Source organism: Setaria italica, chromosome IX (assembly GCF_000263155.2).
Source record: "Setaria italica strain Yugu1 chromosome IX, Setaria_italica_v2.0, whole genome shotgun sequence".
NCBI classification, from domain to species: domain Eukaryota; kingdom Viridiplantae; phylum Streptophyta; class Magnoliopsida; order Poales; family Poaceae; genus Setaria; species Setaria italica.
In genome coordinates this window covers 12,842,095-12,859,155 of record NC_028458.1, presented here as the reverse complement: position 1 = coordinate 12,859,155, position 17,061 = coordinate 12,842,095, and the positions used below count along the sequence as shown (strand labels likewise).

General features: G+C 44.6%; 1 protein-coding gene and 2 pseudogenes across 1 annotated transcript; all 3 read right to left on the bottom strand.

The window, feature by feature from the left end:
* LOC101771727 (transcription factor SOX-4) lies at nt 1–845 on the bottom strand. The gene has a single exon (XM_004982491.3). The coding sequence runs from the start codon at nt 661–663 to the stop codon at nt 304–306; it is 360 nt and encodes a 119-aa protein (XP_004982548.1). The 5' UTR covers nt 664–845; the 3' UTR covers nt 1–303.
* A 1,301-nt stretch (nt 846–2,146) lies between these two features.
* Nucleotides 2,147–5,358, bottom strand: LOC101776364 (annotated as a pseudogene).
* Nucleotides 5,359–10,526: 5,168 nt separating this feature from the next.
* Nucleotides 10,527–16,044, bottom strand: LOC101775957 (annotated as a pseudogene).
* Between the last annotated feature and the right edge of the window lie 1,017 nt (nt 16,045–17,061).

Below are 17,061 nucleotides of genomic sequence, written 5' to 3'. Positions count from 1 at the left end.
TGTCAAGTCAATAGCTAGCAAAATAGATTACCATGGGCTTATCTGATCCTTGGAAGTTGGAACACAAGCAGTCAAACCAATGGATGGATACAAGTTAAACGAAAAGTCATACACTCATACATACTTTTCTGATATAGTCATAAACACTAACACTGAATATGGAGGGGAGGCCAAAATAGAAAAATGGCAAGAAATCATCCAGTATCTATCGGCACATACACTTCTCCGGATCTGACACAGACATCCGGCACAAACCATCCGGCATGTCCACCAATCAGCATCAGCTGCTGCACGCCATGCCTGCTAGTCCTCGTGAGCCAGAGCGTCCCCTTCCTCCCGCAGAGGCCGGTACCGGATCCTCGCGGGCCGCTCCCTCCGGCCGCCGCCGGGGGAATCCGCCACCTCCGCCGACGAGCACATCCTCGGCAAGAACGACCCGTTGCCTACACCACCACCCTTCTTCTTCTGCTTCTTGCCGCTGCTGCTGCCCCGGGGGCTGCCGCCGCCGCCACCACCACCACTGGCTGCATCCTTGCTGCTGCTCTTCTTGCCGTGGTTGCCGCCGCCGGCGACGTCCGCCCTCCGGAAGTACTCGACCTCCCGGAGCACCAGCGAGCCCACCGTGCCCTGCGCGCCGACCTCCACCGGCGCCGGCGCCGCCATGCCCCGGCACGACACAAGCAATAATGCCCGCTCCCACTGCTAGCTTATGGCTCGCTTGGGATTCGATGTGAGTTCTGGCCTCAAAAGGGAGACAGTGCCGCCAGCCATGGCCCTTTCTGCATGCGGCGAGCTTTTTTGGGCGCATTCATGCAGATGGCGTGGACGCTACTTCAGTACCCGACGATTTGCATGCGCGTGGTGTCGAGCGCAAGTGGTTGGTCCTCTCTCCCGTGGACGCATTCGTTGGAGACAAGCAACCCATGGGGCCGTATGGCGTGCCATTGGACGACGAGGACCTGTGATGATCGCACGTCCAGCGAGTCGTGCTTGATGAGCGTGGTGCCGTACGCCGGAACCGCGTGTAGGACGGCCTGTAGGTGGCCAATGGAGGACATGCGCGTGCTTCCATGTGTGTACCCCAACTAGTACCCACGTACGCCATGTGTACCCGAAAGGAGCTAGGGGATTCATGGCCAATTGGCCATAGGTTGCCCCACTTTTTCTCTGTGGCGAGTATGGCACACTCCTGCAAATGTTTCTCACAAATTGTAGAGAAGCTTAATAAAAAAAAGTATTGGTGGACTAACAGTATTCTCAATTTCGTTTCATTGTTTCCGAGACTACCACATCATCCGGAATGTACCAAAACCTTAAATGAAACAACCCTACAATGCAAATTTCATTTTTGTTATTTCATACATAGCCATATTATTTAATTCATGTGTGAGTTGGAAGCGTTTAATTGGACACCGGATTGAATGAAATGAAACTCTACCCTCAATGGATGTGTGTTAGAGTTGTCTCACTATTTAGAAAGCCATCTAAACTCCAATGCCATCATCATATATATTAACTTATGTGGTACCTCATTTACGAAGAATAAAATTTTCACTGAAAATGGTTTAATAATGTCACTTTTATGCAACTTTTCTATAGGCTCTCGGTTGGATATGTGTGCGAGCTGAAGTGGAATGGGCTTATGGGCCATGGTGATGGGTTGGATGTGCAAAGCTGCAGTGGAACGGGGCTGTGGGCTGGTGGGGGTTGGTCGGAAGGGGCAGCTGCCGGGCGGTGGAGGGGGCGGGGTGGATCGGAGGCTGCTGGGAAGAAGGAAGGTGAGGGAGGAGCGTGGGGAAGAAGATGAGGTAGAGATGAATCTACTAGGAAAGGTGGCTGCCCTATCTTCTGAAAGATAGATAGGATCTCTCGGGTTGGTTGGGCCAATGAGGAGTATGTGATAAAAATGGTGTCCGCAACAGTGCCAACACTAGAAAAATAAATATTAGATTTTTTTCAAAATGAGAAACATCTCGACATGAATTCAGTAAAATTTAATCATCATTGTTATTAACTTCCATAGGATATCATTATCTAAAAAACTTCCACAGGATATATTCTGCTTTCTTAAAAAAAATGACCAATGTACGTTATTAGTCCAAAATAACCCCCTCGACTTCGGACTCTCCGGCGCATTACCTTAGGTTCACGCATAGAGATGGGCTGGTAAACGAGGCTGAGCTTGCAAGAGCAGTGGTTTAGCCAGTTCAAGACTTGTAGTGACTCCTTGAGTTCTACATTGTATGAACGCTAGCAGGCATGCTCCATGTGAACCCTTGCGGAAGCCTTGCGAATAGCATCATTGTAACAGAGCTGCCGAGTGACACCCCTGGGCATCCCCTCCTACCGGTGCTAAACGAGATGAACCTAATTAAGGTCTGGCTCAGTGAGAACCACATCTGAATCTGAATTGTTGTTCATATGCCTCTCAGGCCGGAATTCTAGAGGAGATTCCCAAACAGCAGAGTTCCGACCAAGCCCCCCCCCCCCCCCGGCTTACGAAGACATGGCTGTCCTTGGGAATGAAGTAACCAGAAACAATGGTGTCCTGCATGGCAACATGGGGTGGGTTGAAAGCGTGGTAGGGGCGCAAGCGGAAGGCCTCCCCCGTATGCACGCTTTGAGATAGTTGACACGAGGAAGGTCAGATTCTTGGACGAGTCTCCCTTTGCCAACGAGAGTGTTCAATTCATCGATTGCTTTCTGCATGACCTCCGGTTTGTTCATCATCTCGGCGAGTGCCCACTCGACCGCGTTTGATGGATTGTCAACAATCGCAAACATTATCTCCTGAACATTGCGGTAAAGTTCATCAATCAGTAAGCATTTTTTTTAATCAGAGAGAGGACTCGGATCTGCATGCACTTAGAGACATTGTTTGGATATGATTGCAGCACAAAGTTTGGTATCTTACCGCTGTCTGTGCTCTTATTTCATCAAGCGACAGAAAAGGTTGCCCTTCTGAATCCTGAAGAGAGACTAGCACATCAAGGAAGTCCCTTGGCTCTCTCTTGTCACCTCGAGTAGACCGCTCATGGATCCTCTCCTCTATGACGATGGGATCATGCAATCTGTTATGGTCTCCATCACGCCCTTGACAACCTTCTTATGGCCGTCAATGTCGAGACCAATAATCCAAGCAGGGATGTAATGTGAGATGGAGAAGCTATAGACGTAGTTAACCAGCGTGAACAGCGCGTCAACGTGCGCCACCTCCTCCGGACCAGGCCCGGCGGCGGTGCCAGCAGAGAACGACGACGGCGGTGGCTCGACGAAGTGTCTCTTTCTGAACATGAGTCTCCGTATCATGTTACCACAGAAATGCTGGGCTACATGACGTCCATCAACAACGCTGTTGTTACCTGCTGGTGAGCTGCACTGGTTGTAAACAAGCCTGACAAGGTGGTCGGCCTCCTCCGCTCGCCGGCGATGGAACCGCTGCTCCATTGACGCGGACAGGACCTCCGAGGTGAGGACCCGCCTCATCTTCTTCCACTGCTCTCAGCGCACTATACCAGAAAAAGGAAATGTTTGTCACGTGAAATGGGGCGATTAATCACGTGGGGATCCCAAAAAGTCACCAAGTTTGTCCGTGAGTGACGTCTCAACTGTCATGAAGTTCCTTTCACGACCGAGCTCCTTGAAATTACCGTTTTTCGAAGAAATTCATGGCCAAACGCTATGGATAAAAGCCGCCACGAAAGTTTTTCCTTTAGGGCTATAATCGTTAAGGGTCTGGTTGTTTCCCTCCTAGTCCCTAAGTTGGATTATGGTTCAAAGGTAGTAGGGTAAAAGGTCATTATGGGATCACAAGACTAGCTTATTTCAGATTGCGGTCACATTGTGATCACAAAGTGATCTTTTACCATAGGACCCATAGTCCATAATCCAACTTATATAATCTAGGTGGATTATAATCCCAAACAAACAGGATCTAAAAAAATTCATTTTTTGTGTTCATGTAGAAACCGCCATGAAACACATGCAGGTCACCACGATAAAGCGGCCGAGCTAATAAAGACGCAGATTTCATTTTCATGAGCATTCTATACGGTGCAGACGATGATAGGCAATCCGGCTGGGCCTGGCGGTAGTCGGTGCAGCTATCGTCTCATGGTGGTTGTTGCTTTGGCCCGGTAGACAAGAAAATCAAGGGAGGCGACACCTGGCTTGGTGCCAGTGCCATGCTTTGATGGTGGTTCGAGCTCGTCAGATTGGTCTGATAAGAGAACCCCTATGAAATTTATCTTTTTTTTTATTTGCACACAACTTTATTTTTAAGTTAAATTGTAGAGAACAATACTTTAAGAACTGTTCATGATTATTTTCATAGGTTAGAAATATTTAATACAAAATTGATCGTAGAGATATAAAACTACATGAAAAGTAACTATGAAATTAAAATTCATGATGCAATTTTGTAACAAGGAAAATCATGATACCAGTCATCTCACAAAATTCGAAATTAAAACTCAACCTCTATGTATAGAGAAATAAAATTGTAATGATAGTAGACGGAGCCTAAATTTTATTCGGGAGTTTAATAATTAAGCAGCCAAAGTGAATTGTGGTGGTAGTAAAATGGATTTTTCTAATATGTAATGATGTTATCCTTTGGACCCATTAGTTCCCCTCTTGGTTTTGCTTCAAGTTTTGCAGTACTGGTAGCAAGCAGCAGATAAGAGTCCATGCTAACCACTGGATGCTGGCCAGGAGTCAAGAGAGTTGCATTCTGATGGCGGTAGCAGCACGAGAATAGGCCACACAAACCGAAATGATTATGACAAGGTAGTGTGTAGCAGCCTATATATGCAAATCCCGCTGGGATTCATTCTCCTGCACGTGCATTGACCGGCTAGCAAATGTTTTTTTTCTTGTTGTAAAAAACAAGAAATCCTCTCACTGGCAGAAGCCGTCGATCCATGATCGAGATCGTCTTCTATCTCTCACACAAGGCCTTTGGGGAGGGGTTTTCCCCCGATGGGTCGAACTTTTTTTTCTTGTTGTATAGTGTTTATTTCGGTTCGGTAAAAACTAACAAAAGCATCAAGTGACTGAATCAATTCAAGATGGAGTAACCATTCCGACGACTCAACGTGGCAAAGGTCAGCCGCCCTATATAGAATTATTATCCACGAATTTATCAAATTTACGATTTGCATGCGTGTGGTGTCAAGCACAAGTGGTTGGTCGTCCCATGGATGCATTCGTCGGAAACAAGCAACCATGGGCAATATGGCCTACCATTGAAGTATTGGAGGACCTGTGATGATCGTCCTGTGGGTCGTGCCTGATGAGCATGGTGACGTGCGCCGGGACTGCATGTAGGTCGGCCTGTAGGTGGCCAATGGAGTGCATGCACACGTTCCATGTGTGTACCCAACTAGTACCACGTAGTCCATCTGCCTGTGGATCATAGGTTGCCTTACATTTTCTTTGTGGCGACTGTGGCACACCCTTGCAGATGTTCCTCACAAATCGTAGAGAAGCTTAGTAAAAAGAAAAACAATGGTGGCTAATAATGACACTTTGATGCAACTTTTCTATAGTCTGATGCACAGTTGGGAACTAAAATGGAATGGAGTTGTGGGCCAATGTGGTAGTTGGATGGGCTAAACTGCAGTCAAATAATGTGGGCTAAGTTGCTGGTGGGTTGCTTGGGCCAATGAAGAATGTCAAAAAACAATGTTTTAAACATGATTTAGTGGATGCATGGCTGAAACGATATGGACGCTATAGCGGCCACTATGGCCTTTATTGTCTTCCAAAAAATTATGCAATATAAGGCTCAAAACATGAGTAATTGGACTAATTTCAGCAGATGTTTAATAACTAGTCAGGTTAGCGCGTGATGCGCGCCTGTATGAAAGAACGAAAGATGTTAACTTGAAATAATGATGAAATACGAATTTGTTATCTTACTGTGCTCAAATAAAAATATAAAACATAATCTAAAGCAAATTGACCGTGTCAATATTAAATTCAAACTTTTTTTTATCATAATGATCATTATGCATGTCAACCTCAAAATTCTTGCAACCATTTTTCTGAGGTTTGGTGGGCTAGATCCATGATTCAACCACCATTTAGCTTCATACAAAAAAGTCATGGACATAGGAAAATTTTTCTGAAAAATAAGAGAAGAAAAATGAACAATAAATCAATGGTTCAATCCCAAATCTCAGGTACGGGATTCACGGAGATTGAAACGAGAAAAGATGTGGCCGCTGTTCTCCTCACTCTATGTTAGGCATACAACTTGTCATGCTTGTTACTAGGATTAGATTCACTTTTCATCCTTTGTTACTTTCACAAGTATTGGATGAGCCCACGCACATTATGGTGCATATCAAGTTGAAGTGGCCAGTTTAAATTATGAACCATGCATGTTTTGGTCCACCAAGTTGCAATTCAGCAATTGTCATGTGTACATCATTCCAATAAAAAATGTGATATACATAGCACTAAATCACTTTATATTTTTCTTAAATATTAAAAGGTTAATTGCATGGCAACAGCCACGTGCATGTCACATTAGAATTTATTTAGAAAATTCAAGTCACATTACTTTCTCTTTTAATGAAAAGGTGACATTGTTTCTTTCCTAGTGTGTGGCAAGGCTAACATGTCACGTATAATTTTTGTTCCCATGCCAACATGTTCACGTTGGGCTACAAGAACAAAGCCCATCGTAATATCAGTCAAAGCCCAAACAATAGAAATATCCAAAATTGCTTTTGTAATCAAAACACGTTACAACATCCTTTTTTTTCGACGAACACGTTACAATATCCTTAATCACCTAATGCAATATTGAAAGAAGATACTCCAACGGCCCATCCAAATCACACATACCAACATCCTAAAATGTGTATTGCAACATTCTTAATCACTGGAACATATAAAAAATCACCAAATACAAAACCCCAAATCACATGTTGCAACATAAGAAACACACGATTCATATAGTCATAGCATCTTAAAGCAGGAGGCAGCTGCGACCTTGCGGCCACGGCCGGCAGCGGCGTGGTTTAGGGTCAGGCGGTGCCCAGACAAGGTAATCTTTGCTAAGGTGGTTTCTAGTTTGTATTCCTCTCCTCGTCATATGCTGTAATCAAAACTGCGTGTTCTGCATCTACACAATTGAAATTACAGGTGTTCCGTACTACTGTACTTTTCTTAATTCATCTAGTAGCACTCGAAATTGACTAATCAGAAGCACCCCAATCTCGATTGGATTGTATGATCCGGTTTAGTGTGTAACTTACACAAACTTTTTCATCAGTAAGTTACTAATCTCTTACATATAATTGAAATCTTTTATGTTCCGTAACTGAATTTGTGTGCTTGGAATAATGTTGGATGCAGTAGTACGTGGCAATGCAGCAACAAATTCTATCAATGGGATTTTTGTATCAGTAAATCCTTGCACAAATTTCTTATTAGGTGATAACTTATTTTTTTAATTTTACTAACTACATGTATTTAGATCTCTATTTTTTATGGAGGGAGAACAGATGGGGCAAGGCTCCTGCTGATTAATATACATTTTGATCTCTAATTTACTGATCGGATACTTTTACTATTGATTTTATACTGATGAACAGCTCTTTTGCTTATACTTTTTTTAATCATGTTACATCTGCTATAGTAACAAGATCCAATCTATTCACTAGATCAGTAATAGCTAAATGCATATGTTGGTTGACGGATGGAGAATTTACAATAATTTGATTTTACTTCATCTAAATTGGTTTAAGTGTGGTAGTTCTGATTTCTGAATATATAATAGACAACTTGTGAATCTGATGGACACACTGTTTGTAATCAGGCAGGGTCATATGTTAACCAGAACAACTGTGAATTGTTCAGGTAGGAACCTAACCATCTGGGGACCAACAACCTGAGTAAGTTTCATGTTTTCAACTTAATAATACTGTTGCAGCATGTTCACATAGTCTCATCATTTAGACTAGTTTATAGTTTCGAAACTACAATGGTAAATAATGTTCTACCTCCACATGTTCTCACTTTATGCCAGTCACTTATTATATCTTCTCATTTTTTCTATTGTAGGTGCACGGTTGCGCACACACTGGTCTGTGGAGAAAGCTACTCATTTATAAAGCTCTTGCAAAACAATATTTGTCCAATCAAATGCAAATATAGAAGGTTACCTGAAGTATTAGAATCTTCACCTTTTTTCGATGTAGCAGTAGATTTGTTTTTTGGTCCATTTAGTTTGTTGCTATGTAAATGGTTATGTTATTTCAGGTCTGTTGACCACAATCAGACAAAAATTGTATTTCCTCCAAGTTAATTGATGTGTTATGAGATGGAAGAATTATCCAATATGGAATAGTAACTAGCAGTAAGATTGTGATATTGGTACTGTTTCAAATAAAAATATATGGTCGTTAATCAACACTGCAGTGCTTTCAACAAAACATTGTGGTCACTACTGCTACAAAGTGGTCGTTAACATTCAAAACATGGCTCCTATGTAACATTGGCAACAACAGGAAAAGTGGTCGTTATTACTATAAAAGTGGTCGTTATTTATGCATAATTAACGACGACATGCATATCCTATTGTTAAAGAGTTAACGACCGGAATTATTACATGGTTGTTAATACTTTTAACGATGGAGCCTTTACCATATTACCACAATTAGACTTTTAACGACCACAATTCCCGTCGTTAATACCCAAAGTCTTGTAGTGTAGTGAAGCAAGAGAATTGATCAATGATTCAATATGCTGAGGTAAGTGAACGATATTGTGAGATTACAATAAGGGGGCCACTGAATACGATGGTTATTAAGTAGAAAAGTCAGAAGAAGAATTGAACAGTGCAGGATCGAGGAGGTTGATATCGAGTTCTTTTAACAGTCCTTGGAGGTACTAAGGGAGTCCTTGGAGGAAGGCGGATCTAGAAAATAAAATTATTGGTGTTACCAAGCTACATGATTATCAATTGAATAAAAAATAGTGTTAGGTAATTGTTTGAGTTCATTGGTGTCCCTGTACTGTGGATCCACCCCTGCTGGTACTGGAAAAATTCAGCTTCCAGTAAGTTATCCATATACTCCCTCCGGTCAGAAATATATGGCGTTTCCCACCAGAGATTTAACTGTTTGTAGGAAAAAACTTTATGCATGAACATCATTTATTTGCGAAAGGAGGTAAGTATATAGTTAATCTCAAGACAAAGGTACAAATATTGCTATTGTATACCTTATGATACCCCTAAATCCCTGATGACTGGACTGCAAAAAAAAAAGGCTCACTGGTAGTATTGGAGCTTAAGGGCCTGTTTGGTAGAGCTTCACGCAGCTCCAGATCCTCAAAAACAGCTCCGCTTCCAATTTTTTCAGCCAAACGGTCCAGCTCCGTGAAATCCAGATCCGCAAAAAATCCAGATCTAGCTCCCAGATCCACCAAATCCACGGAGCACCACAGGGGGTGCTCTCAAAACATGGTTTTGTACCCCTCGTGGAGTTGGTAGAAATTACCCACCAATGCCATCAATTACACATCCTTGCATACCGGTTCGCACCTTTTTCTATTTTTCTTTCCCCCGACGCCGTCCTTTCTGTTCGCGACGTTTCTTCTCCGTTCTCCATCATCCGCCGCTGCCCACATCCCGTGCTCCTCCTCTGGCCTAGGCGCAGGTGGAGGTGGCCTGGGGGGCGTGGCCAGTGGCGGAAGCCTAGGCGCGGCTGGTCAGGTCAAGTGCGCGCGCAGCCACGGTCGTGGACCGGTCGACGGTGTGCGGGCCTGAGATGCCACGGACATGGTGCTCTGCTCTGGCGGGACGCTGTGCAGCACCTGCCCACCCTGCAGTGGCACGAATAAGGATGGCATCTCCACGACGTCCCCACCGTCGTTGCTTTGCATTGTTGTTGCCCAGGAATGAGAAGGCAGCGATAGCTATCTAATCAGCTCCTGTGGTGGCCGTGGGAGCTGTTGGTACGGACTACGGAGGATTGCACTTGTAATTTATGTACGAACAAGGTTAATTATATGTTATGTGACAACAATAGTTAAATTATGTTGCTGGGAATAAAGTTGTATTGAGAAAAAAAATAGGAAAGCAAAAGGGTATTAGTGGACAATCCAACCAAAAACTCTATTTCTGGATCTGGAGTTGTTCTCTCAGCCAAACACTTTTCCTCAGCTCCATGGTGAGAGCATAGATTCACGCTGGAACTGCTCTGTGGTGGAGTTGCTGTTTTTAAGGATCTGGAGCTATGTGGAGCTCTGCCAAACAGGCCCAAAGCAAATGAAATATATATCTTGCTCATTCTAGCAGATTGTAGAAATATAAGCAAATCAGATGAAGCTCAACACAATGCCCAATGTAAACTTTATTTCATTCTGAAAAAAAACCCGGTTTTGCATAACTGAATTTACAATATTGCACCCACATTTCAGAGGACATACATGGCCATAGAATCATACATATAATTACAACTTCAGGAGAAATCTAGTATAAATGGAGACTGTTATAACAATGTTGATAGCTAAATAGACTCATAAAGGTGCACCGGCAGACGAGGTTCAGCTTGCAAGATCAATGGTTCAGCTAGTGCGATGCTTGTAGGGGACTCCTTGAGCTCGATTGTTTGAACGCCAGGCAGCTTTGTCCAGCTGAAACCTTGCAGAAGTCTTGCGAGTAGCATCACTTTTACAGAACTGCCAAGTGAAACCCCTGGGCAGCCCCTCCTACCCGTGCTGAACAACATGAATCGAAGGTCTGGCTCAGTGAGAACTACATTTGAACTGTTCATCAGATGCCGCTCTGGTTGAAACTCATGAGGATCAAGCCAAATATTGGGGTTTCGCCCAAGCCCAACTCGACTTATGAGGACATGGGTATCCTTTGGAATCAAGTAACCGACGATGGTGGTGTCTTCCATGGCAACATGGGGTGGGTTGAAAGGGTGGTAAGGATGCATGCGGAATGCCTCCCGTATGCAAGCTTTGAGATAGTTGAGATGAGGAATGTTAGATTCTTGGACTAGCCTCTCTTTGCCGACGACCATGTTCAATTCGTCCATTGCCTTTTCCATGATTTCTGGCTTGTTCATCATCTCAGCAAGTGCCCACTCGATCGCGTTTGATGGGTTGTCAGCCAAAGTTTTCCAAATGGGCCAGGCCCACTGGGTGGCCCAAGGCCCGGTACTAAAAAACCCAGCACGAACACGGGCCCAACACGAGTGGAAGGGTGCTCGGGCCAGCCCGGCACGATGATAGTGCCGGGCCTGGGCCCCCTTCCCGGCACGGTAGGCCAGCACGAGCCCAGCACGATTTTTGGGCCGGCCTGATGCTGGCTCGACACCCCCGCACCCCTCGCCTCCCGACCGTTGATCTCCGGCGTCCCGTCGCCTCCCGACCGTTGGATCAAGCCGTTGGGGAGGGGGTATATAAGCCCGTCGGCGCCTCGCCCCGCTCGTCCGCGAACCCTAGCTTCATTTCCTTCCCCTCCCTGCCGCTCTCGCTCTGGATCTGGATCTCGCTCTCCTCTGGTTCTCCGCCTCCGCTCTCTCACACGCCTCGCCGGCTCGCCGCCTCTGGCTCTCCTCCTCTCCGCCTCCGCTCTCTCGCCTCCTCCCTCTCCGGCGACCGAAGGCCGGCGTCGGCCGCCTACCAGCGCCGCTGGGCCCCCTCGCCTCCCGACCGTTGTCTGTTGGTGTTCTACTGATTCGTTCTTGTTTCATCTTCTTCCCCCAACCCCCGCCTCCTCCCTCTCTGGCGACCGAAGGCCGGCGTTGGCCGCCAACTGGCGCCGCTAGCCCCCCTCGCCTCCCGACCGTTGATCTCCGGCGTGTTCTTCTACTGATTCGTTGGTGTGTCATCTTCTTCCCCCAACCCTCGCCTCCTCTCGGTCCTCCCTGGCTCCGGTGTTCGGATCCGTTGTTAGTTCACCTTGCCGTGCGCTCTGGTGATCCGGATTCGTTGGTAAGCCGTTGAGTTGTTGTCTTCTTTCCCCACCTCTCGCTCTCGCCCACTCCTCTGTCCACTGTCCTGTTGCCTCCTCTCGCTCCAACCTGGCTCTGGTGCTCCAGATCCGTTATTCGTTGACCATCGCCGTGCGCTCTGGTGCTCCGGATTCGTTGGTAAGCCGTTGCGTTGTTGTCTGCTGGTGTTCTTCTACTGATTTGTTGGTGTTCTTCTACTGATTCGTTCTTGTTTTGTGTTCGCTGGTTGATCCGTTGAGGGACCAGAGCGTCGGCGATGGACGGCGGCGATGATTTCCAGGAGCACACCATCAACGACGAGCTTCGGATGATGGGCCAGCGAGGTGATGATGAGAGTGACATGGAGGCAGAGCGGGACGAGCTCTTCGGTCGCAGCGCTATCGATCCAATCAACATAGCTGCGACTGAAGCACCACCTGCTGGTCAAGAAGCACCTGATGCTGATCCAGACATGGTGAGCAGCGGCACCAAGAGGTCCCGTTCCACCACCTCTGAGTGCTGGAAGGACTTTGAAAAGATCTTCAAGGACATCAATGGGAAGAAGGTAAGGGTCTCTGCCAAGTGTAATCATTGTGGCATTATATATGCTGCTAGATCTTCCATTGGCACTGGCCATCTCAACAGGCATGTTGAGAAATGCCCAAACAGGAGGGCTAAGGTTCGTAATTCCCAGTCTCTGATCCATTTCAACCCTGACGGTTCTATCCGTCAATGGGATTACTCTGCTGAGGTAGCTCGTACTCAACTATGTCGTTTGATTTCTAGACTAGATCTTCCTCTATGTTTCGGTGCATCTCCTGCTTTTGAAGAGTATATTAAACTTGCTCATAATCCTAGGTTTTCTGCTGTCTCTATGCAATCAACCACTAGAGATATGTGCAAGTACTTTACTGATTGCCATGCTAAGCTTATTGAATCATGTGTTGCCGTTTCATCTATGTCTATCACTTCTGATATCTGGTCTGGTAATGCTAAGGAAGGTTACCTTAGTGTGGTTGCTCATTATGTTAATGCTGATTGGTAATTAGAGAAGAGGTTAATTGGTTTAAGGCTTATTGATGAATCTCACTCTGGCCAGAACAATTCTGACCGTGTGACTAGTGTGCTAGAGGAGTATGGTTTGATTTCAAAGGTGTTTTCTGTTACTTTGGATAATGCCTCTGCTAATTCTACTGCTATGGAGAAACTTAGTCCTAAATTAGCTGCTTATGTTGGATCATTGTTCTTACATTAGCGTTGTGCTGGTTATATCATCAATCTCATGGTTAAATCTGCCATTAATCTGATTGAGCCATATCTAGATGCATTTAGATCTGCAATATCTTTCATCATTGCTTCTAACTAGCGCATTGCTGCATTTAAGAGATTTTGTCTAGCTGTGAATGTTCGTCCTAGAAAGTTTGGTTTGGACATGGAAGTCAGGTGGAACTCCACTTATCTCATGCTCAAGCATTTGCTCCCTTACAGATAGACATTTAATGTTTTCATTGAGACTAACTATCCTAGGGGTGAAAGAGATCCTTTACTGTTGACAGAAGATCATTGGACTATTGCACAGAGTATGCTATCCTTCTTTGAACTCTTTTATAATTGTACTGTTGCACTATCTGGTGTTTATTATCCTACCTATCCACTTATGTTGCATCAGCTCATTTTGATTGCTAAGCATCTTAAACATTATGAAAATGATGAATTGCTTAGGCATGTTGTTGTTCCTATGAAAGATTACTATCTTAAGTACTGGAGAGACATTCCTATGCTTTATTCTGTTGCATTCATATTGGACCCTAGAGCTAAATTGAAAGGTTTTCAAAATGTGCTCAGGTTGTTATCTAGTCTTACTGGTATTGATTATTCTGCTTACTTCACTGATGTTAGAGCTAAACTGTCTACTGCATTTAAACTGTATGATGATAAGTTTGGTGCAGTAAAATTGCAAACTCCTCCACCTCCATCCACTTTTGGTAAGAAAACTAGTGCTTGGGATGATATTTTTTCCACTCGTTCAGATTCTGGTGTATTTGCTTTTGGAATTCATGATCTCCCTAGTACTTCTTTCTCCACCCCTCCTCCCTCTTTACCTCTTGCTTTGTCTAGAAGGTCATCTGCAAGTGCTTTGCTGCAAGCAGCAAGCACTACTGCAACTGGTATGGGTATTGGCAATGAACTCTCTACCTACTTGGACAGTGACACTGTCACCCATTTTGATGATAACTTCAACATCTTATCCTGGTGGCATGAGCATAAAAGAACTTATCCAGTTCTATCCATCTTAGCTAGATATGTTCTTTCTGTTCCTGTTCCCACAGTTTCATCAGAATCTGTTTTCAACACTATTGGCAGGATCATCGAGGAGAGGCGGCGTTGATTGAAACCGGAGACGATCGAGATGCTTTCTTGCATTAAGGATTGGGAGGCTGCAGAAGCAAGACTTCAGAACTTAGTAGAGGATGAAGAACTTGAGGAAAGTTTTGCTAATTTGTACCTAGATGCCGCTGAGAATTCAGAAGTGTAACACTGGCCTGTAATAACTTAAGTTTTAGAACTATAATTTGATTGAGCTGGGCTGTACTCTTTTTTCCTATCCAGGATGTTTTCTCACGAGGTGTGAGTTTTACCTGGATAGGTTTTTAATGAGGCAGCCATTGCACCAGCTCAAACTTATAAGTTATAATCTCCTGTCTCTCTGTGATGTTGATCTGTGATGTTGTGATTTGTGAAGTTGAAGTAGAGAGATGTTGATCTTAATCTGTTGTGTTGATTTGTGATTTGTGAAGTTTGATAAGATGATTTTAATCTGTTGAAGTTAAAATATGTTGTTCTTTTCTAGATAAATGACTTGTATAAGTTGTGTTGATCAGTTTGAGTGGTCATTGAGACCTTAGTGCCTGGCCCGGCACTAGCACGCTAGTGCGTGTCGTGCCACCGTGCCGACCCGGCCCTAAGAAAGGGCCGTCGTGCTGGGCCTGGGCTGCCTGTTCGGCACGACGGCACGACACGGCACGGCACAGCACGGAAGAGGCGTCGTGCCATTTCGTGCCGGGCCATTTTGTGCTAGGGCCGGGCTAGGGCCGGGTGGCCCATATGGAAATCTATATTGTCAGCTATTGCATACATTATCTCCTAATAAATGCCATTGTATAGATCAATTAGTGACATGTAAAATATCTGAAACAGTGGAAGAAGAGAGATATTATAGAAAGAGAGGAAGAAACAAATATTCTTATTATCCCACATTATCAATGTTAACTTCACAACATACTTAAGTAGTTATCGAATAATTTTATATCGAGGAAATGAAATGAGTTGAGGTAGAGCAGCGTAGATAAAGTTATAACTCACCGCTGCTTGTGCTTTTATCTCTTCAAGCGATAGAAGAGGTCGCCCTTCCGAATCGTCAAGAGAAACCAGCACGTCAAGTCAGTCTCTGATTTCACTCTTCTCACTACGTCTACGAAGAGCAGACCACTCATGGAGCCTCTCTTCTATGATGGGATCATGCAATCTGTTCAGTGTCGCCATCACGCCGTGCACAACCTTCTCATGACCGTCAAGATCTAGGCCTATCGACACAGGGAAGTAATCCGAGATGCAGAAACTGTAGACGTAGTTCAGTAGCGTGAACAGCGCATTGACATGCTCCACCTCGTCAGGACCAGGGCCGGCTCCAGCCGACGGCGCTAGCGGGGGCTCGGCGAAGTATCTCTTGCTGAACACGAGCCTACATATCATGTTGCCACAGAAATGGCAAGCTACATGACGTACATCGACACTACGGCGGTTAGCCATTGCGTTGCACTGGTTGTAAACAAACCTGACGAGGTGGTCGGCCTCCTCCGCTCGCCGGCCATGGAATCGCCGCTCCATTGACGCGGACAGGATCTCCAAGGTGAGAACCCTCCTCATCTTCTTCCACTGCACCTAGAACCTATGAGGTGTGTGTAGTGTGGTGTGTGTGGTGTTCACTATTACAGAAAGTCTCATCACCGCTGGCCCCACCATGCATCACCGCTGGTTTGGGATCCGTCGTATCCAATTCGACGGTGACGGGGTACGCCATCACCGCCGGTTTGTTTCTCAGGTCGGCGGTGATGAACCCATCATCACAGCCAGTTCATGCCACAGGCCGGCGGTGATGCGTCCATTTCATCACAGGTTCAAACCAGCTGTGATGAGCTTTTCCAAAGAAAAAATTTATACATCTAATTAAAATCACCCATTTGACAGCAATATATATATATATATATATATATAATATCATAAAAATCAAGAGAATGCATGAATCCATACACGAGTCCACAATGAACCATATTGTTACAAGTCCACATAAAACATATTGTAACGTCCATACGTCAGTTCATAGACCACAAGTCCATATATCCAATAAGTTCACAAACAACTTGAAACTTAATCCTCCTAATCAAGCAGTACTCCCCTTGGATTGAGAACCTGATCGAGAATTAACCCAGCTAGTTGTTCTTGAAGTGATATTATCTGGCCTATCATTAGCGCGGAAGTGGACACCCCTTCTTTCTGCAATACAAATCAAAGATGTATCAGTTAGGTTCAAATACTAAGTGCAAGTCATGAATGGTAATTATGGAGGGTTTCAAACATACATGCTCGGATGCCGCACTGAAGTCATCACCACTATAACAATGCATCCAATACATAACATAAAACCCACAATGATCGTTACCCTCAGGCTGCCTTAGGATCCACTTCTTTTCATTAACGATGAAGTCTTTCGAATAAGGTTTATGAACCTTGCTTTTCTTATGATATTTAGCAAAGATCCTATTTGACATTACAAACAGTGAATACGATTAGGTGGAAGCAAATATAACAAACAAAATCCAACACATAAAAAAAGAGTGATTTGCTTTATTTACTTGTTCAAAAGGTTAAGAGTGGTTGGACATTTGAGCGAGGCTTTCTTTTTGAGTCATATATGCTGAGCGTACTCTAAAAAATGCATATATCAATGAGGACATGATGGTTACTGCATATATTTCATGCAACGAATGAATTAAGTGCTTGACAACAAGTGTCTTCGATAAGTAAGGATCATATCCAC

What these genes read in the sequence shown, in the direction of transcription:
- LOC101771727 (XM_004982491.3), bottom strand. Translation starts at nt 663, where the DNA reads ATGGCGGCGCCGGCGCCGGTGGAGGTCGGCGCGCAGGGCACGGTGGGC.